Below are 23,220 nucleotides of genomic sequence, written 5' to 3'. Positions count from 1 at the left end.
GGGACCAAAACTGTGCACAGTACTTCAGGTGCGGTCTCACCAGTGCCTTGTACAGTTGCAACAACACTTCCCTATTTTTATACTCTATTCCTTTTGCAATAAAGGCCAAAATTCCATTTGCCTTCCTTATTACCTGCTGTACCTGCATACTAGCTTTCAGCGATTCATGCACGAGGACACCCAGATCCCTCTGCACTGAAGCATTCTGAAGTTTCTCTCCATTTAAATACTATGTCGCCTTTTTATTCTTCTCACCAAAATGGATAACCTCACACTTATCCACGTTAAACTCCATCCGCCAAATTTTGGCCCATTCACCTAACCTGTCCATATCCATTTGTAAATTTCCTATTTCTTCCTTGCAACTCACTTTCCCACCTATTTTGGTGTCATCTGCAAATTTAGCTATAGTACCTTCTACCCCTGAATCCAAGTCATTAATATAGATTGTAAATAGTTGAGGCCCAAGGACCAAACCCTGTGGCACCCCACTAGATACAGCTTGCCATTCAGAAAAAGACCCATTTATCCCGACTCTCTGCTTTCTGTCGGTTAGCCAATCCTCTATCCAAGCTAATATATTACCCCTAACTCCATGTGATCTTATCTTGTGTATTAATCTTTTGTGTGGCGCCTTATCAAAGGCCTTCTGGAAGTCCAGATATACTACATCTACAGGATCCCCATTATCCACTTTGCTTGTCACATCTTCAAAGAACTCTAGCAAATTAGTCAAACACGATTTACTCTTCATAAAACCATGCTGACTCTGATGGATTGCATTTTTACTTTCCAAATGTCCCATTACTACTTCCTTAATAATGGATTCCAACAATTTCCCAACGACAGACGTTAAACTAACTGTTTCCTACCTTTTGCCTCCCCTCCTTTTTGAATAAGGATGTTATATTAGTATTTTTCCAGTCCACTGGAACCTTTCCAGAATCCAGGGAATTTTGGAATATTATAGCCAGGTAGAATTAATGTATGTTGAAGACAGACTGGCTCCAGCTTCTTCCTTTACCAGATGCCTGCTCAGCAAAATAACACTAGACTCCCCCACAAAAAGAAACGTTCTCTGCATCCACCCTGTCAAGTACCCTCAGGATCGTATATGTTTCAATAAGATCATCTCTCATTTTTCTAAACTCCAAACCTGCTCAAGATTTCTTCATAAGGTAAGCACCTTATCCCAGGAATCAATTGTGTGAACCTTATTTAAACAGCTTCTAATGCAATTAAGAGCCCAAACCACACTAGATGAGGTTTTACAAGGCCCTGTACAGCTGTAGCAACATCTCCCTACTTTTATACTCAATTCTCCTTCCAATAAACACCAACATTCCATTTGCCTTCATAATCACTTGCTGTACCTGCACACTAACTTCCTGTGATTCATGCACCAGGACACCCAGATCCTTCTGTACCATAGAGTTCTGCAGTCTCTCTCCATTTAAACAATACACTACTTTTCTATTCTTCCTACCAAAGTGGACAAGTTCACATTATTCCACACTAGATTTCATCTGCCAATTTTTTTCCCACTCACTTAACCTATCTAAATCCCTTTGTAGACTCTTTATATCCTCTTGACAACTTACTTTCCCATCTATCTTTGTGTCTTCAGTAAATTTAGCTACCATACTTTTGGTCCCTTCATTTAGAAATATAGATTATAAATAGTTGAGACCCCAATACTGATCCCTGTGGCATTCCACTTGTTACAACTTGCCAACCTGAAAATGACCCATTCATCACTATTCTCTGCTTCGTATTAGCTAACCAATCTTCTATCAATGTTACTGCCTACACCTCTTACTTTGTGAAGTAACCTTTGATGTGGTACCTTATCGAATGTCTTCTGGAAATTAGTTATAGGATATATAATGTTAGTAGCCTAAACAATGTAAAACCTCCCCAAAACTTGCATTAAGTTTAGGTTTTGTTGAACATCACTGTTATTAATGGTTGGTAACCAATGTGATGAAACACTTCTTTACCATAATGCTAGAAGAAATCTGCATAGGACAACCTACCATACAATATATTACCTGATTACTGTAATCTACCACATGGCTCAATCAGTATTGATCTTCTTAGGAACTGATATTTGATCTGGAAAGGGGTTTATTTCACTATATTCCATATAAGAAAAAAGGCAGATACACTGCAAACAGGCTACTGGAATCTTCCAAATATTTATGGGGTGACATTCAAAGTTGGTCCAAGACTTGGCTTTTGGATCAAATTCATTGAAACTGCTCACAAACACCACAGAAGTGCTATGTTACAGGTAAATGTTACTGTCGAGGCACGTTTTAAAATGTCTTTACTTTCCCTGAACTTAAATTCATTTAAATTAACTTTAGAAATATTTATTGCTATTGGCTCTACTTGCACGATTCCTGTTAAAAAATACTTTCCCTTTCTACCTCCTGAACTTTCTTTTGTTTCTCTTTGGGTCTCCCAGATGAAGAAGGACAATTGCTGACTTGCTGCAATTTTTTGAACAAATAGCACAGATAGTTATAAGAAAGTGTTCAGTGGGAAAAGTGTGCTTGATATAGATGAACAATGTGATCTTCTCAGCTCTGGACAAGTGGTGCATTTAAACCTTCTGCTAGATCGTATGTATTAGGCTCTCCAATTTCTCCCACAGTCTATCTGAAAGTTTCTGGCATCTGTCTACTGACAACAGATTCTCTCTGACAAAATTACCATGGAAGTGAAACATTTTGATTTCCATTGCATAACCTTTTTTTATCTCTACAGTGACTGCATACATTAGTTTGACCCACTTTGGCCCGAAATGAAAACATCTTGCATTTAATGACTATAGTTGTGCAATTCAATTGTGTCAGACAAGCTTCTGAGCTGAATATAATAGAAATAAACTCATTATCTGTGATGTGCAATTAATTATGTTGTTTCTATAATGTTTGGTTTGTCAAATTAAGGTCTTGAGGATAGCAAGCATCTTTCACATTTAAACTTCTGTTCTTTAATAAAAGTAATCCATTCCTCAACAAGATGCTGCTTTGTGTTCCATTATAAGCAAACCACGTGAAAGAGCCAAGAGGAATAATTTGTTTTCCACCTCAAAGTATTTGCTAGGAAGGGAATGATTTGAAGTGCAAACCTTTGTCAGCTCTTGTGCATTTGCCAGGTTGTCAACTGCGATGGCCAAGAAGACATTGAGAAGTGTATCTGTTCATGATAAAGCTAAGGAAATGCATTTGTTTTAATGTCAAAGTTAGAAGACTATTGAAAGCCTTCACAACATATTTTGCTCTCCCATCCAGTCCATTCATTAATTCATTTCCACACATGCTCCAGTAGCTTGGTAGGAGGAGCGGGGTGAGGAGCGGGACAAATATTTCTACGATTTGTGGTGCTGAAGTTGCTTCACAGCTCAGCTGACAAAAGGAACATTTTTTTTACTCCAAGACACCAATAGAATATGTTTTTTCTCCAGATTTGTGCCATTCCACTGAATTGAATATTAGCAACACTCCACAGTAACTGGTGGAAACCAAATACCTAAAGATTAAGTTGTGACACAGCAAATTTCAACAACAGTTGTTGATCCAGTTTCAAAGGATACAATTGCCAAACAGTGTCAAGATAATAAAATAAACAGATGAAAACATTCCTTTTTTAACTCCTCCTTGTGACTCAATTCCAAAATACATAACTGCATTCCAGTCTTCTCCTGTCAAGATCTGTGAAATAATAATGGAAAAATAGATTCAATTGCTTCATTACCACTTATTATCTACATTACAGACTGAAAAGCTTCAATGATTCTGAGGATTTTCAATTATCAATGAAATTAAAATGTTTAAATCAAGATTAAGTCAGAAAGGTTCCCTATACCTTTTGACCATCAAAGTCTTCAAGGCAAAAATGTGCTTTTTATACATTGAACTTTTAACATGTATTTTGAATTGCTAGAAACAGCATGTAAGGATTCACACCCAAGGGGAAGGGTTTTCCAGTCGGCGAGCGGGGGCGGGGCCCGCTCGCTGATGTGTAAAATGACGCGCGGTGATGTTGGGCAGGCGTCCCGACGTCACCGCATGTCATTTAGATTTTCAGTTCGGCAGGCGCGCAGCCGACGCCAAAGGCCTATTAAGGCCGTTAACAAAGTAATTAAAGTTGTTAAGAATGCTGTCCGTCCAACCTTAAGGTTGGCGGGCAAGTGAAGAGCCCAGGCGGCCTTCGCATTTTTCATGAAATGTCATCCACGGGTGGGATGAGGTTTCATGAAGGGTTTATTAATTGAATAAAAATTTTTGAAAAAATTAATGGACATGTCCCAGCTCATGTGACAGTTTCACATGAGGGGACATGTCCTTAAATTTTTTTTTCTTTATTAAATTTTTCAGAACTTAAAGTTCTTAAAGGAGGTGCCTCAGGGAGATGCGCGAAAGAGCGCAGGCCCTGACTCACGGAATCCCCCCCCACCTCGCCCATACAGGGAGCGCTCAGCATTTCCAGGTGCGCGTCACGCTGGGCGGGCCTTAATTGGCCCGTCCACGTAAAATAGCGTCATGCACCCAATCTGGGGTGCCGATCAGGTTTGCGCTCGCTCCCGCCCGCCCCCGCACAACACCCCCCCGACGGGGATAAAATTCAGCCCAAGGACTCACAATGTATCTCTGGGTGAGACCGTGAGACTCATTCTGCTTTTCACAGGAAAAAGAACAATGTAGCAACATGTGACAAATTCCAGTAACCTGTGTATACAGGTTCACTATTGTGGTCCTTACTTAGGTCTTGTGATTATTTGCCGAAATAATGGGGGCAAAATAGATGTACTTGGGTTCTTGTGGATGCCAAATCCATTTACAGGAGTTACCGGTGGCATCGAACTCAAGAAAATATCAAGTGTTAAAAAAGGCCGGAATTTTATACCCTCCCCACCACAATGGTCTAGGCAATTGCACACGTTTACTTTCATATCAGAGTGGATTGGTGAGTGTGCAAGAGCTAGAAAATTAGTCAAGCCATGGGTGGTCTGTAGCCATTGCAAGCAGTGTTGTCTACTGTTAGTGTGTATTGCAGGCTTATTGTATGTAATTGCCAATGCAAGAAATAGAGCAGGATAAAAGAGCAGAAATGACTTTAAAATAACTTAATTCACTCAAATTAAAACTAAAGCTTTTTTTTTTACCTGGAACACAGTAAGAATTGCAGCAGGAAAGGTATCAAAATTTGTCGGAGGGGTTCCATCTTCAAAATTAAACCTAGAGATGAACAACACCACAGGTGAATCTGGTTCCATTGTTTAACACTTGTCGAGGGTATTTTTTTTCCCGGCTGCGGATTGTGATACCAGTTCCAATAGCAGTATAGCAACAGAAAATGTAATGGTGCTGAAAAACAATGATTTATAGCATGATTCGCAGACAAAACTTCTAAAGGTGCATCTGAATGTTCTTGATAATGGATGTGGCTGTGATGAGCAGGCTATGCAATGGATTGAGGTTCATTCTGTGCTGTTAAACCATTTGCTGTGGATTTTCAGAACATGCATGTGAGCCCACAAGAGGTGTAAGCTGTATTTGAGTTGATAAAAGAAAGCCGTCGTTTTAAGTTACTATTCCATTCTCAAAGTATTGAAATAGTGTTATAATTAATATTGTGAATACATGACGTGTCCAAGATGTGGGCATATCACAGGATTTCTAACCCTTTCAACTCAAGCATATGTCTTATCTTCATTTACTCTGGTTTCTATGAACCTTTCTTTTCTATTCCTTCTAAAGTTGGAAAATACCAACTCACTTGCTCTTTCTCCTCATCCATATGGATTACTGTCCTGAGATTAAGACCTATTGCACTGTGTCCCATACCATATTGACATTTTGGAGGGTATTTTAAGCCTTTCCCTGCACATCAGACACGAGTGTGAAGCAGTTAAAACGGAGCATCTACTATATTAATCTCCGGCCTGGCTGGAGGAGCAGTAGTGACATCTCTGGCTCAGCCAAACCTGCTAGCAACAGAAGCCAGAGTCAGAAGTTTCAAATAAAATAATTGTACCGCTCCCTATGGGTCAGGAGGAGCAATAGTGCTGCAATGGGCCCCAGAAGGAAATCCTATGCCTCCCTCTGCCTCCTGCTTCCACCCTCCAGATTTTGATCTGGAGTCATCACAACCATTTACCTTGTGCTGATGACTTTTCCCATGGATTCCCGGTGGTGGCCCCTAAGCCGCACAATTTTTACTTGACAGGCAGCTACTTCTGGATAACCTCAAAGCCCTTTCAGCTGTTCACTAGACCACACTTCCACCAGTAGATAATCAAGCCTATCCTCTCTTCGGAGCTCAAAACTATGGAACACCAATAGCCTTGGTCAATCTTCCCAACCTCTGTCAATGTACAGGCTTTGAAAACCTCTCCTCTCCGCACTATTTCTTGATTGATTTCATATGCCCTCCTTCTCTTTTCAATCTTGCTCGGATCTTGCAGTTCAGATTTTCATCTTTCATTGAAGTTTCCAAGTCATAAAAAAAACCTGGTTTGAAATTCATATCATACTAGAGTGTGACTTACTGTCCCCCAAAGAGCTGCATTCCAAGTAAGGCGAAGACTACAATGAACAGGAAGAGCAGGAAGAGCAGACTGATGATAGATTTCATGGAGTTCAGTAGAGATACCACCAGGTTACGCAATGAGTTCCAGTACCTTTAAAAACACAGATCAATCACCTTAGCCAAACACCAACAACAGCAGTGCTCCTTTGACATGACATCTGTTAGAGAATTTTTAAAATAAAGTTAGTTCGCATTTTTCTGTGACTTCAATCTTAAAAATCACATGCTTCGAGGAACATTGAACTGGTTTTAATAAAGTTTGAATGAGTTACTGGATAAATATTGAAGGTCCTACAAGAAGGGGGGTAAGGCAGTCCTGGACTTAATTTTAGGGAATGAAGCTGGGCAAGTGGTAGAGGTATCAGTGGAGGAGCATTTTGCAGACAGTGATCATAACTCTGTTAGATTCAAGGTTGTTATGGAAAAGGACAAGGATGGGCCAGAAATCAGAATTCTAAATTGGGGGAAGGCCGATTTTAATAAGATCAGGCCAGAGTGGACTCGGAGCAGCTACTTTTAAGTGTGCATGTCCACCAGTCCCTTGGGGTAGCGGGACAGATAGTTAAGGTGGTTAAGAAGGCATACGGGATACTTGCCTTTATTAGCCGAGGCGTAGAATATAAGAGCAGGGAGGTTATGCTGGAACTGTATAAAATGCTGGTTAGGCCACAGCTAGAGTATTGCATGCAGTTCTGAATCCGCATTATAGGAAGGATGTGATTGCACTAGAGAGAGTGCAGAGGAGATTTACCAGGATGTTGCCTGGGCTGGAGAGTTTTAGTTATGAGGAGGGATTGGATAGACTGGGGTTATTTTCCCTGGAGCAGAGGAGACTGAGGGGGACATGTTTGAGGTGTATAAAATTATGAGGGGCATAGATAGGGTAGACAGGAAGGAACTTTTCCCCTTAGTGGAGGGATCAATAACCAGGGAGCATAGATTTAAGGTAAGGGGCAGGAGGTTTAGAGGGGATGTGAGGAAGAATTTTTTCACCCAGAGGGTGGTGGGAATCTGGAACTCACTGCCTGTAAGGCTGGTAGAGGCAGAAACCCTCATAACATTTAAGAAGTATTTGGACATGCACTTGCAATGCCATGGCATACAAGGCTATGGGCCTAGTGCTGGAAAATGGGATTAGCATAGTTAGGTACTTGTTTGACCAGCGCAGGCTTGATGAGCAGAAGGGCCTTTTTCTGTGCTGTAGACCTCTATGGGCAGAATTTTCTGCCTGTCGGGCGGGCGGAGATGATTCCCGTCGGAGAAGCAGGCCCCGCCACCATTTTACGTTGGCCAGCCCAGCGTGACGTTTGGCAGGAAGCACTATGCGCTTCCTTTGTGGGTGGGGGGATTCCCCAAAAGTGAGAATGCACTCTATCGTGCATGCACACGAAAGAGCACACATCTCCCTGAGGCAAAGTGCTGCCTCAGGGAGATTGCTTACACTTTTAAAAATATGAAAAATAGAAAAAAAAATTCCCTAGCATGCCCCCCTCATGTGACAATGTCACATGAGATGGGACATGTTCATAATTTACATAATAAGTTTACTAAACTTTTTAAAACCCTACATGAAACCTCATCCCGCCGGTGGATGAGGTTTCATGTTTTTTCTAGCTCCCACCGGAGCTCCTGGCCTGCCCGCCAACCTTAAGGTTGGATGGGCAGGTCCTTTAATTGTATAATTGATCCTATCAATGGCCTCAATTGGCCATTGACAAGTCGGTGGGCCCACAGCTGATTTGGTTGTGCCCCCGCCTTCCTGAAAATTTAAATGGGGTGGGGTGACATCGGGGGTTCCGCCCGAAGTCATCCCGCGTCATTTTACACGTCGGCAAGTGGGCCCCGCCCCTGCTCGCCAACGGCAAAATTCCGCCCTATGACTCTATGACTCATGTTAGCTTATGGTCAACATTTATTGATGTGTATGATATTTGTTGAACTGGTTGAGAGAATATGTATTTATCTGTAAACATTTAGTGAAATAGGATAATTATGATTAATAAGCATGTGAAAATTGAGAAACTTCTATTTGTGGAGGTTTCAGACTAGCAAGGCTGATTTTTCTTCACGTTGAAATTCACATTAAAAAAATGTTTAAAATCTAAAACCTTAAGCAAAATGGCTTCATAATTGGGAAGATTTGGGAACTGAAATGAATGCTGCAAGACAACGAAGCACTCGAGGCTTAAGTTCTACTTGTAAATAAGTAACAGAATAGCTCATATCTCAGATACCTACAGAAGTACAATGGGCCACATGGCTTCCTCCAAAGCTGTAATATTCTATGATTCTAGGAGTTTATTAGGAGGGTGTCATGTTACTTGGTTTGAAAAATAGCTGACTGAAAACATTACATTGGCCAGAATTTTTCCGTCGGCGAGTTAGGGGCGGGGTCCACTCGCCGACGCGAAAATGACACGGGATGACATTGGGAGGAACCCCCGAAGTCATCCCACCCCATTTCAATATTCAGGAAGGCGGGCGGACAGCGAAACCAGCTGTCTGCCCGCCGACCTGTCAATGGCCAATTGAGGCCACTGACAGGATAATTAAACCACTTAAAGGACCTGCCCGTCCAACCTTAAGGCTGGTGGGCAGGCCAGGAGCCCCAGCGGGCTTCTGAAAAAACATGAAACCTCATCCACTGGCGGGATGAGGTTTCATGTCTGTTTTTAAAAGCTTTAATAAACTTTATGTAATATTTATGAACATGTCCCATCTCGTGTGACATTGTCACATGACGGGGACATGTTAATAATTTTTTATTTTGCTATTTTTTAGGTTTATTAAACTTTCAGCGCTCTCCCTGAGACAGCACTTAGTCTCAGGGAGCAATGCTCTCTCTCGCGTGCATGCACGAAAGCGCGCACTTTGACAGTTAGGGAATCCTTCCCCCCCTACGCATAGGAAACGCATAGCGCTTCCCGTTGGGCAGCCCACTGGGCGGGCTTTAATTGACGCACCCACTCAAAATGGCGGCGGGGCCTGTCTCGGCGGCGGAGTTCAGCTGCCTGCCTGCCGCTGAGCCAGTGGGGCCCGCCCGCCCATCAAGGGCTAACTTCTGCCCATTATATTAAGACATTTTACATAGTAGCAGTAGTTAAATTTTGAGTTATTTACATGATTTCCATGAGCAATTATTCATTATCAGTACCAAAATAATACACACCAAAATGCTTCTGAATCCCACAGGACAGTGAGCATGTGGACCTTGCTCTCAAAAATGATAGTTGATTCAAGGTCAATTAATACTTTTAAAAGGGAACGGGACCAAAATATGTTGAGAAGCCTAGCTGAGGGGTAGAGACAGATTTATAATACTGCTTGATTTTTGTTCTCCATAGGAAATTAGAGATGGAAGTGTTTCTTAAAATAGGGGATGTTGTTAGCAATGATGGCTGAGGAAATGTATAACTGAATAATTACACTTTCACTTAGGATCTAGCCTACTTGATGAGCCAAACGGCTTTTTCTCATTCTGGATTTCATACTTTTATTCCAGCTTCAGGTAAGGACACAATTCTTAATAAGTAAACAAAAATTCTTATGGTACTTCACTGAAATGCTATTTCTAAATAAGTAAGTATTAGAAAGGAGCAATTCTTATGGTACTTTCCTGTTCACATCCTTAGAAAGGCCATAGGTGGGATTTTCCAGCCCTGCCCACTGCTAGGATCATCCACTGCTGCCGTAAGCCAATGGGCCTTTGGCTAGCCGCCGAATCTCCCGCAGTGGATCCCGCCACAATGGGGCCGGAAAATCCCAGCCTGTGATGTGTATTGCAAGCTTAGACATAAATACTTCATATAATTGGCTACTTCAAGCAATGTGACAATGAGACCATTGCCCTATGTCAACAAAATAGGAAGCAATAAATGGTAAACAAAGAACCACTGGATTGTGTGGTCATGACAACAAGATGTCTTGCCACCTTCCCACTTGCAGTTGTCCAGTGGAACAATTGCCAATCGATTCAATGAATGCAAAACCAATGGAACCTTTGAAGGGGAAACAACTGAACTTTCTAAACATATACGATAAAATGGCAGGCTAAAGAACTGGAACTGAGGCAGAATGGAACTAATTTGCCATTAAGTGTCCCTTATCGTCAGTTAGGGTTTACAGAGCCGCAGTTTTAACCCCAAAAATAAACTATTGGAGTGCAAGTAATGTTTTTCTTTTATTGCCAACATAAAGTTTTGCAAGAAACTGAAAAGGGAAGTTCACAACAAATGAATATTCTCCTTACTTGGTTACTTTGAAGATTCTGAGTAAGCGAAGTGCTCTGAGAACACTTATACCAAACGAGGTACCTGGTTTGACAGCAGCCCAAATTACCTCAAAAATACTGCCAACAATCACCTGCAAAAATAGTATATACACACGGTTGGTTACTGAGCTCTGTACAATAATATTTCCATTGTCTGCATGCAATGACACATCGATCTTACCCCAAAATCAAAACAGTTGAATGAGGAATGGAAGTATGTTCTAGGTCCCAAACCATACATTTTCAGGGACATCTCACTCAGAAAAAGTCCAAGGAAAACAAACTCAGCAAAATCTGAAACAAGAATCATTCGTTAAAATTGTACAGAGCACATAATAGACCTGTTACATAACTTACATGTTAACAGCTCATCAGAGAAACAGCTTGCAACTGTTTGCTTGTGTACAAGATCTATGAAGTTTATGAACATAGGATTCCAAATATTCAGAATAAAAAAATTCACAGCACAGAAGTTGGCCATTCAACCCATTATATCAGTGTCATTTTTTTGCTAAAGCAATCCAAGCTAATCCTACTTCACTACCCTTTCCCCATGGCTTGTATCGACCTCTGCTTCAACTGTCCATCTGTTCTACCCTCAACAAATGCAAATAGTCTCCACTTCAACTGCTCCATGCTCTAACAACTGCATTCATAAATAAATTTGTCCACATTTCTCTCATTATCTTTTAGAATTGTGCATTTATAAATTGGGAATAAAGAAAATCAGGAGGAATATAGGAATTATTGTGGGAGATCAGATGGGCCACAACTGATTCTGAAGAAAAGGCTAGCAAAAAATATAAAAGGCAAGTGTAAGAGTTGTTATGAGGATGTATAGAGCATAACAATAGCTAAAGCAAGGAAAACACGCAGGAATAAAGGAGGGAAGAACAGATTGTAGCAGATCAAAGGACACTGGAGATAATAAATAAATATTTGTACATATTGATTGTTGGTGATAGCTGTAGGAAAGGATTTTATTCTGAAAAACACAAGATGAGAAATTAAGTAGGCCCAAAGGCATAGACCCTGTACTGTTGAAAGAAGTCAGCAGGGAGATAACAAAGATTTTGGGCATAAGTTGCCATTCTCTTCAAATTGACTGGATTGGAGAGTAGCCAAGAAGGTAGATGAATATAAACAGAATAATCAGACAACAATTAATCTAACTTCAGTTGTCAGAAAACTAAAATACAATATTTCAAAATGTAAAGGTTATGAAGGAGAACCAGCATGACTTTGATAAACACATCCTTTATGAAGACGTGACCAAGTGGGTAGGTAGAGGTAATGAAGTGGTTGTTATATTGAGATGTATTCCCAAGGTACCAACTGCTCTGATACCTTGCTCGAGTACCACTTTACACATGCAAGCCTAGGGGCAAGCTGACAGGCAGGGGGGGCAGGGTGTCGTAAAATCGGGTTTGATGGCAGGGTGTGCTATTCCCATTGCCTACCCGCCTCCCTGGTATTTTAACAGCAGCAGCATAAATGGCAGGCTGCCCATCCATCCTTGGGTCCATTGAGAGTCTTAATCATCCAATTAGTGACCACTTAGAGCCACTTCTTGCCATCGCTGGGGAGGTTCTGGGGGGGGGTGGGAACGGGACGCCATGCCACATCATGAAAGGGCCACCACTGCTTGAGGAGGCCCTGACCTTTTGATCACCTTACTGACCACTTGCTGACCCCAGTGAGCCCACTCCACTTACCTTTACTTCAGGCTTGCAGCACTGCTACTGGTCTAGGGTTTACCATAGTCCCAGAAATGACCACTGCACCTGCTGGCGCTGCTGGGACTGAGGAACTTCCCTTTGATTGGCCGGCAGCTCTTGGAGGCATGACATCCAGCAGCGGTAGCGGGGGGATGGTGTGGGGTGCAGCAGAAGCCACCACCTCAGGCAACTAATTGCTTGAGGACTATAAAATCTGGTCCTGGCTTCTCGGACCGGCAGAGATGGGCTCGCCCTTGACTTTTCAGCTGATGGTCGGGGCCGCTGCCTTTGCATTAAATCCCAGCCATCGAGTCTCATCCCATCCTTACCTGTATCCACACACGTGAACTTGCCTGCAGCAGTCAACGGATCACAATTAAGAGCTGGAGCCCCTGGTCAGCACAGCTCAATCCTGCCTTGTGCGGTGATTGTACTAACTGAAAAATCTGCACAGCCTATCACAGATTTCTTTACATTTGCACTAGGACTTCTGTTCCTTACAGTAGAACTGGGGCCTGATCATTCCCAGTTTAAGTACGCTCCAGTGAAGCAAATTACTGTGTATGGTTGCAAAACCGTGTCTTACATTGGCAGGATTAAATTTTGTAAACTAGTTTTGTAAACTAGTGGGTAACACATTCCATTTTGGATTAATTTGAGAAATCAGACTGAGTCAGCAAAGACAACAAGGAAGTAGGAGAGGAAAAGGAATGTGGCTTCTCCAATAGGAAGACGCATTATTTGGAGAATTTTCTATTTCTGAATTGACAGGTGAATACTTGACATAGAATTTTATTTGTATGTCATTCTAATTGCAGAAAAGTAGCCACCCAGTGAAAATGGAGTTCCCCTGTAAGTGCAAAGACAATGCTAACATTAAGCATACTGAGATCTCAGTTTTGGCTCGGACCGATGAAAATATTTTTCAGGGTGTCGTAAAACTGGGTTTGATGGCAGGGTGTGCTGTTCCCATTGCCTACCTGCCTCCCTGGTATTTTAACAGCAGCAGCATAGATGGCAGGCTGCCCGTCCATCCTTGGGTCCATTGAGAGTCTTAATCAGCCAATTAATGGCCATTTAGAGCCACTTCTTGCCATTGCTGGGGAGGTTGTGGGGGGTGGGGGGCGGACGCCATGCCACATCATGAAAGGGCCACCACTGCTTGAGGAGGCCCCGACCTTTCGATCACCTTACTGACCCCATATAAATATTTTTGAACTAAATAGGAGCAAGATGAAAATATACTTGACAATGGGCTTAATATGGTCCTGCATACTTACACAAAGCCTCGGTGAGCCACATTGGCTGGTCATAGTGGACAATTGCAACACAGAGAGTATTAAGTGCCACCACGCAGAGAACAATCCAATAGAAACTCTGCGATTTCACCATGCGTCTAATGAAGAAGCGAAATCTCTTCTCTTTCCTCCGAAAATATGAGGAGCTTTCATTTTTAACACTTTTCAGGCTGGGTCGAGTAAATCCTGGGAAAAGAGATATGAATTGAAACAAGTGTAAAATTCAGTATAATTGTAAACGCTTCAAATCAAAGGAGATGATATTTTATAGACAAATTTATCCTATGTCACTTCAAGCCCATAGGTTTAACTTTATGTTGAAGTTGAGTGTGTTATTCAGATTAACTGGAATACTATGCAGCAAGTGTATTGTAGCCAAGGTCTCCTTTTTGGGAAACACCGTTCAAGTTCATTTGTGACTGCTTATTTAGTTTGCACCTCTTACTATTTAAATGAGCATAATTATTAATTCACTCTTTTTCTAACAAACTACTGTCAGTTAATTATTCATAACAGCACCAATTTGCACAAATGTCTCTTTAATTATCTGGTTGGCAATGGAATTGAAGGTCGGAGGAATAAGTCTAGAAAAACAATCAGGTACTCTGTAAGAACCAATGATCCTTGTATTGCTGGCATGGGGATGGATGTTGACTGTGGACAGCAGCTAGTCAGAGCTGAATAATTGTGGTGATGTGATGCTAAAATATTTCAGTGTTCTGCTTGATTTGGAAACCCCAGGTTGAACGAATCCAGCCCAAGGATTGTGAGAATGGAAGTCTCCCGATAGCTCCCAGGGTCCAAAACAAAATCAGCTTTGGGGAATTGCTGGTCAGTTCCGAGTGAGCACAAATAAACAACATAATGCAGCTCATAACTTGGGATCAATCGATACTAAGTTCCCAGCTTCATCAAGATTCCGTAAACATAACTGTGATGGTGAACTGGTCTCACATTGATGTAGTACATTGTGCATTTCTGATGTTTGAAACTCTCAGCCATAGGAACAGGAATAGGCCATTCAGCCCTTTCAGCCTGTTCCATGATTTAATTAAATCATGGCCAATCTGCAATCTAACTCCATCTACTCTCTTTGATTCCCTCAATATCCCTCCTAACAAAAATATATCAATCTCCGTTTTGAAATTTGTGACCTCACCTCAAAAAACCCTTTGGAGACATTGTTTAATTTTGGGCACGTTGTTGAATTAGTGAAATAATATTCCAATAGATTACACTTGAGGGACTGAATGGCCTGTCCCTATGTTTATCCTGCACTTAACCCTAGCTACAACTGAGCCTCATGTGCTTGATAGCAATAAAGAAAGAAAATATGCAGCATTCCAACACAATTATCCATCACTTCGAGCAGCACCAAGTTCATAAGAAAAGATGACACCTCTTTCTCATCCTGTTTTATAATTAGTTTCTATCTTCTTATATATTTCCCTGGTACTATGCATCATTTTCTGGACAAGTACCAAGGCCTCCGACATTGGTGCCAGAAGCACTGTGGGTGGTAGAGTAGCAAGGAACATACAGTGTCAATAAGCTGTCTCCATCTAATATCTCCAATCTTCTTTCTCTCCCTCAGGGAAACTGTTTTCACTCAACACCTCCTAGAAAGCCAGGTTAACACTGAGAACTCATTGTAGGGATGAGATCCTCACTCTCCCTGAGTACAAGTCCACACGTCTCTATAGCATTTAACTCTGCTACACATATTTCTTTTATAAAAAGGCATCAACTCTAACACACAGGAGCTGAAACAGTCAAAACAGTAGCCATGCCTAAACTGACCACAAGTGACCAGCACACAACATTCACATCATTATGCAGTGTACATCGCACTATTTCATTTCCCATGTTAAGATTCAAATTTCATTATTCTCACAGCAATTTTTTATTGGTTGATATGGCAACACCACACTTGGAATATTTAAGTTTGTTCAAAAGTGAACTGAGTAATTTTGTTACTTAGGAGATTGTTTATTTTCGGGGCAGTTGATTCCTCAAGAACCCCAGAAAGAAACTCATCAAGAAAGAGGAGTTCACATATCAACCCTGGTTAAAAAACAGAAAATGTTAATGACTAAATGAGGTGATGAGCTGGTGTTTGTACGTAATTGCCTCAGTGCTAGTTCTCAAACAGAAATTATCCTGACAGAAGTCTGCTGTAGAGTTCACAAACTAATCTTAGTTTACCCAGTTGTGGTTTTTGTGGATGCACTGTTTGATGTATGGAGAACATTAATAAGAAACAACAGATTGAAGTAGCAAATTTACACTCCAGCGGTACCCAACTGTTGCCATTAATACATTATGTGTCAAATTTTCAAACAGCATTTTCAAGCAAGTGCATTTTTATATCAACTGGCTGAACAATTTTCTACTGCAGTCTTCCATGGGCCTGACAAAGGAAGACTGCTGCAGAAGATAGCCAAGAAATTGAACATGAAAAGAAATGAGTGAAGATGAGCAGTGGAAGGAAGCTGCAAGTAAAAACATAAACAATAACATAAAATGAAATCTATGACATTTTCCTCCAATTAAAATTTAATACCCCTAGGATTTTCTCAAATCCTGCTGGAAAAGGCTGCCAACTTACTGCAGGGTAAGTGACCTGGGTTGACTTTCTGTTTAATAATGCATGGTCAGATGAATGGACAGTTCTCCATACTTCCATTTTAAATACAGCTATTTCTGCTAATTAGATGTTGTTTCTATTCAAATTACGGGGTAATTCGAATGTGAATTGTGCTCAAGAAGAAAGCCTCTAGTGCTGTTTTGTTCCAATCACTTTGTTTGAATTACTGGATAATTTAAATGATTTAGCATAAAACATAACTGAATTAACAACAGCAGGCTGCACTGCGGAGAGCCCATATGATTAATTCCAATTTGCTGTTACTTGTTTTTGGAATTATATCTCAATAGTTAAACTGTAATAAAACAGGAAAAAAAGAAAGCAGTTGGAAGATTTAACTGCACATTTGCTGTTGCAACTGTGTTTTGAAAACATTGCACATAAATTGACAATGTCCCACGGTGCTGTACACATGGAGGGAAGACCAAGTCTGGTTTTCAGACGAAGTAGGGTTCAGTGGGCAGGGAACAATTGGAGCAGGCATTCTGTCTTAAGTTTTATACTTCCATTATAAACTCCTATGTCTGCATTGATGATGGGAGTAGCCTCTGCAAACTTGCCATGCTCCAGTGCCTCTATAGGCAAGAGGCTATAATTACAGGGTGACAAATTTACAGGCACCCTGTTTCCATTATAAATGGAGACACTGTAATTTATAATGAAAAAGTTGACAGGAGATGCACACAGAAGGAAAAATGTAAACATATTATGAAGATGGACTATTATAACTTCAAGGGTTAATTGTGTTGGGCCTACTTTCACACAGGCTGCCTCTCTAATTGGCCAATCCCTGCCATCTTAGAATGAAAAAGAGAAACTCACCAACACTTGACACTGACCTGATCATATCTGTAAACAGCTGGGACATATACTTTATAAGCCTTTTCCCATATCTTTAATAGCTCACTAAAGTCAGGCTGTTCCCTCAGGTTGGAAAAGTGCTAAAGTAGTTCGAAGCTTATGAAGGCTGACAACCCAAAACCATGAAACAGTAGGCCATTAATTGGACTTCAGTAAAATAGGCAAAGTGCTCGAAGTTTAAAGGTGCTCACTCTGATCTGTTCCCATGTGCATTAGTGAAGCAATTCCATTGAGGAATAGGACCATGATGTTATAAAATTTATCCACTGTTTGGCAGGTGTGGAGACAAAGTAGAAGGAAAATGAACGGTATACACAGACCTCCAATTCAGGCTTAATGTTAATGATTGGTTTCTGAACAGAAGCTGTTATTGAAAGACTGGGCAGTTGGAAAGTAAGAAAATAACACACTTGGAAAGGAATAAAAATAACGCCAAAAATAAATTCACTGAATCCACACTCGTAATAGGGAACCCTAGTTGAAGAGGGCATAGATTGGAAAGTGGTGCTGCAGTGTTATGATTTGAGTGCTGGGAATAGTTATTATCTATGTGATAATCTTAGACTCTGTGCTTTTTACCACGGTCATCAAAAAAAAATCACACAGGTGACTGAAAACAAAAAGCCAAAGATGAAATGTTGGTGATATGAGATGCAGAAATAATTAAAATAACACTAACTGCTGCTGGCGTCATCTACAGAAACTGCTGCCGGCTTCGGATCCGTTCCAGCTCCTTTAAAAAAAAAGGAAAAAGTGCAGCTCTTTTTTAAAAAAGAAAAAAAAACATTTTTTTTTACAAAGTGTGCTGTCTTCTTTCTATTAGAATGTAAACCCAGTGATCATGCTGCATGCAATCCCTCTCACAACTTATTCAGCCTGTTGTAGGCCTTGGATTTTCACCATTTCCCCCTCTATACCAATGGTTATAAAGGACGTCACGGGGTTGCATCTATTTTCCTACTGTTTGTTCAAAATATATTGCCCGTTTGATGGCCTTGAATGCCACTTTTGGTTTCAAGTTAGCCATGCTATTATATGATGCAAGTTTCTGCCGGTCTGGGCTGCTCTTATTTCCAGCTTCGCTCTTATTTCCAGCTTCACTCTGTTTTGGCTTCTGGGCCCTCTCAGAACTAGTGGGAAAATGCAGCCTTTATTTTCTCTTTCAGTTTTCTCCCCTTATGTCATGAACGGCTGTTTTCTGGCTGAAGTTCCAACAGCTTGGGCAGCTCTGCCTAACCAGGAGTCTACACTGCATGTACGAAACTAAGTAGTCAATGCCGTCTGCCAATTTGAGCATTGTGGACATCAAAGCTGAGCCTGCTTCAGTCCTCTTCACTGGATCTGATTCCCTCAATGCACTATTTTTTAGCAGCGTTTAAAATGTTGACTTTGATTTGTGTCTGCTCCCTCCCCCGCCCACTGTCCCTCCTGAACCGGAGATGTGGATCTTGATCGAGGCACCCTAGCTGTTCCAGAGGTTGAGATCTGTTAAATCAGGCTTGGGCAACCCATGGGCCACTGTGGCCCATGAAGCACCCCCCCACTCCATGTGGCCCCCGGAGGGTTTGTTGAAAAAGCCAGCAGGATGGGTCAGTCAGTTTGAAGATTTCTGCAGGGGTCTGTTCCTCCAATCACAGTCTGTTTCTCTCCCACATTTGCTGCTGATAATCTCACTATTGAACCTATCAGCAGCAAACATGGAAGAGGAGCAAGCTGTGATTGGAGGAACGGTGAGCACTGGCAAAGCTGGAGCGTGCTCACAGTGCTTCGGCCTAGGTCCAGCCGTATTCCCCCTGCTCCAGCTGTGTTCCCCCGGTTCCTCCCCATGTTCTTCCCATGTTCAACCAGCTCTCACGGACCTTGGCGTTCAGGTGCCGCTAGGCCTCAGGCCTTGCTCCAGGTCTCCCTTCTGCTCTCATCACACCTCCCCTGCCCCCACAGCCGATTTGGTGAGTGAGGGTAAGTAAGTAAGTGAATGCGAGAATGGGTGAGTGAGTAAGTGAGGGCGAGTGGATCAGTATGTGTGGGTGAATGTGGGTGGAAGAGTGTGGATGGTGGCGGTGGGTGAAGACGGGTGGGTGAGTGTCGGTGGTTTTTTTTTTATTCATGGGATGTGGGCTTGGCTGGCTATGCCAGCATTTATTGCCCATCCTTAATTTCCCTTGTTCAGAGGTTAACCACATTGCTGTGGGTCTGGAGTCACATGTAGGCCAGACCAGGTAAGGCTAGTAGATTTCCTTCCCTAAAGGGCATCAATGGACCAGATAGGTTCTTACAACAATCGACGATGGTTTAATTCCAGATTTTTATTGAATTCAAATTTCACGAGATTCGAACCCGGGTCCCTGGGAGCATTACCCTGGGGTCTCTGGATTACTAGTCCAGTGACAATACCACTGCGGCATCATGGGTGGATGGGTGAGGGTGGGTCAGGGGATGTAAGTGGATCGACGATGAATGACGGTGGGTGGGTCAGTGAGGGAGGGTGAGCATGTTTGTGTCTGACAGAGAGAGTGAGCGTGTGTCTGTCTAACAGAGAGAGAGAGAGAAAGAGAGGGTGAGCGTGTGTGTGTGTGAAAGAGAGAGAGAGGGTGAGTGTGTGTGTGTGAGAGAGAGAGAGAGAGAGAGAGAAAGGCGGTGGGGGTAAGAGGGAGGGAGACTGTGTCCGGCTCATTCCCAGTATCAGGGTTCACATTCACCCTCACCCCCACACACCAACAGGCATTCTCACCCACTCTCTCAGTGGTGAGGGTGAGTAAGTGAACACCCTGAGACTGGGAGTGAGCTGGACACACACACTCTCACCCTTTCACACTCGAATGGTCATCTTAATTTTTTTTAAAATGAGTAATAAATAACCAACTTATTGTTGTGACTTCTTTTTTGCTCAGCAAGTTGTTTCTTTTCATACGCCAACTTTTTTTTTTTGAAATTCATGTTTAATGTTATGCCCAACCTTATGGGCAGAATCTTCGGGTTGGCGAGTGGGGGCGGGTCCTGCTCGCCAATGCGTAAAATGACGTGCGGCGATGTCGGGCGTGCATCCCGACATCACTGCGCGTCATTCCAATCATCAGTTTGGCGGGTGCACAGCAGACCCACCGAATTGTCAAAGGCCTATTAAGACCATTTAAAAACTAATTAAAGTAATTAACTGAGCTACCCGCCCAACCTTAAGGTTGGCGGGCAGACGAAGAGCCCAGGCGGTCTTCGCATTTTTCATGAAATCTCATCCACGGGCGAGATGAGGTTTCATGAAGGGTTTATAAATTAAATATATTTTTTAATTAAAGTTCATTGACATGTCCCAGCTCATGTGACACTGTCACATGAGGGGACAGGTCTTAAAAAAAAAATTTTCTCGATTAAAATCACACTAATCTCCCAGAGGCAGCTCTGTGCCCTACTCTCCCTCCTCCCCCGCCTGCACAGGTAGCGCACAGCGTTTCCAGGTGCAAGTCACGCTGGACGGGCCTCAATTGGCCCGGCCACGCAAAATGGCGGCACCCAGCCGATCGCCCAGTCCCACCCAACTACCCCCCCGCCACCCCGTTTCTGATATTTTCTCATCGGCCCACCTCCCTTCTCACCGCGCCCCCCCCCCTCCCCCCAACCCCCGAGTGTGAGAATATTTGAAAAGTGGGCCCTCCACCATGCGAAAAGGTTGGACAAGTCTGTGTTAACTCAACACAGGCTGGAGTTCGGACCTGTGACCTTCCCATTTGCATAGCTCGATATTATATGAGGTATCAGTGCCTTCTTCAAAAACAGCATGCATTCATGTCAAGTTTAATGTGAAAAAATTGCTTGCATTGCAAGGTAACAGGTAAATATCTGCATTTTCTCTTATAAGAATCGCTGGTATAGGTACAATTCCAATAAGGAGCAAAAGGCACATTCAGAACTGACACAAATTGATTCTTGGATGAAGCTTAATTGCCTTTTTGGTATCATCAATTTTCTGTCCTTTAATAAAAAAGGAAACACTATTTTATCATGCCATTTAAGGCAACCCACTGTGCCTTCAACAGCTGTCAGATTCAATCTAAACTAACTGAGGGAAAGTGTAAGTATAATGGAAGTGCACCATCAAGAAAATAATTTATCAGGTTAATCCAGCACCTGTCCATTTTTAAGAATGTCTCTCAATAGTTGAGAATAATGGGGTCATAAAATTTGGTGCTGTTGGTGCTGAAGCCTGAAATCCTAAAAACGCTGGCCGGGATGTTCTGGCCACTTCTGGCGCGGGCCACAGGGCACACTCTGAAGGGCATTAGCATGGGAAGCATGCAGAGTGGGTGGACACGATGTCAAACGGGGCTATTGCTGATTTATGAACATAAGCTATTTAGACTCTCATGCTTGTTCTGCCATTTAAGGAGATCATGGCTGACCTTCAACCTAACTCCGCATTCTTTGCCCCATATCTCTGAATAACTTTGGCTAACAAATATCTATGAACCTCAGTTTTAAAATTTAACAACTAATGTAGCATCAATTACTGTTTATTGAAGAGAGTTCCAAACTTCTATTACCCTTTACATGAAAAAGTATTTCCGAATTTCACTCCTGAAAGGTCTGGATCTAATTTTTAGACCAGTCCTCCTATGTCTTAGACTCCCCAAATAGCAGAAATAGTTTCTCCCTGTCTACTCTATCTGTTCCCATTAATATCTTGAAAACCTCCAATGACTTACTAAATTCAGGAAGGCAACCTGAGTTTGTTTAATCTCTCCTCATAGTCTAACCCTTGGAAGTCGGGTCACATTCTAGAAAATATATACTGCACTTCCTCTAAAGCCAATATATCCTTCCTAAGGTGTGGTGCCCTGAACTGTTCACTGTACTCTCGGTGCAATCTCACCAAGGCTTCGTTTAGCTGTAGCATAACTTCTATCCCTTTGTATTTAGTCGTCTAGATATAAATGGCAGCAGTCCATTAGCCTTTTTTCATTACAATCAATACCTGTTCATGACATTTTAATGGTCTAGGTACTTAAATACCCCAAGTTTCTTTGCACCTGCACAGTTTCTAGCTTTCTACCATTTAGAAAGAAACATGTTTTATCTTTTTTAGCTACAAAGTGGATGACCTCACATTTGCTTTCATTACATCCCATTTGCCACTGTTTTGCTCATTCACTAATTTATCAATATCTTGTTGTAATTTTACACTTCCATCTACTTGCTTGCAATGCCACCCTATCCTTACTTCATCAACAAACTTGGATATATTGATATATTGATTCCATCATCAAAGTTATTAATGAATACAGTGAATAATGGAGGTCCCAACACAGATCCTCATGGGACATCACTAGTCACATCCTGTCACTTGGGAGTACCTGTCCATTATCCCTACACCCCTGCCATCCAACCAATTTCCTATCCAAGTCAAAAGTCTTTAATTCCATGGATTCCAACTTAAGCTAACTCTCTTTTATAAGGGGCTTTATCAAATGCCTTTGGAAGTCCAAATGTATATGTAACATCCCTTGACCATTAGTTTAGTCACCTCTTCAAGACCTTAATATGATTTGTCAGGTATGATGTACCCTTTACAAGTCCATGTTGTCCCTCTCTGGTCAGCTGCAATTTTTTAAGGTGCTCAGTCGCCCTATCCTTATTTATAGATGTTAGCAATTTCCCGACAATAGATGTTAAGTTGACTGATCTATAACTCCCTGGTTCCCTCTCTTACCTTTCTTAGTGGAGCGGAGTGCACAATTTTCCAATCTAAAGGAACAATCCCTGAGCTGAGAGAACTTCAGAAAATTACAGTTAGAGCATTTATGAGGATCTCACCTCCTCCTTTGAAAAGTC

At 41.9% G+C, this 23,220-nt stretch overlaps 1 protein-coding gene across 1 annotated transcript in view; it reads right to left on the bottom strand.

Annotated features, from left to right (window-relative positions):
- The window catches only part of cacna1ba (calcium channel, voltage-dependent, N type, alpha 1B subunit, a), a 721,116-nt gene that overhangs the window by 168,649 nt on the left and 529,247 nt on the right, over positions 1-23,220 (bottom strand). Inside the window, exons 13-19 of the mRNA XM_078550316.1 lie at positions 13,872-14,075; positions 11,055-11,167; positions 10,853-10,965; positions 6,563-6,694; positions 5,177-5,249; positions 3,605-3,722; positions 3,140-3,207 (exon numbers count right to left, since the gene is read on the bottom strand). Of these exons, the coding sequence (XP_078406442.1) occupies positions 3,140-3,207; positions 3,605-3,722; positions 5,177-5,249; positions 6,563-6,694; positions 10,853-10,965; positions 11,055-11,167; positions 13,872-14,075 (821 nt within the window). The remainder of the gene's footprint in view (positions 1-3,139; positions 3,208-3,604; positions 3,723-5,176; positions 5,250-6,562; positions 6,695-10,852; positions 10,966-11,054; positions 11,168-13,871; positions 14,076-23,220) is intronic.

The sequence above is a fragment of the Cetorhinus maximus genome, chromosome 10 (assembly GCF_964194155.1).
Source record: "Cetorhinus maximus chromosome 10, sCetMax3.hap1.1, whole genome shotgun sequence".
In the NCBI taxonomy this organism is placed as follows: domain Eukaryota; kingdom Metazoa; phylum Chordata; class Chondrichthyes; order Lamniformes; family Cetorhinidae; genus Cetorhinus; species Cetorhinus maximus.
The sequence above is the reverse complement of the archived record's forward strand: the minus strand, read 5'-3'. Positions and strand labels throughout refer to the sequence as shown.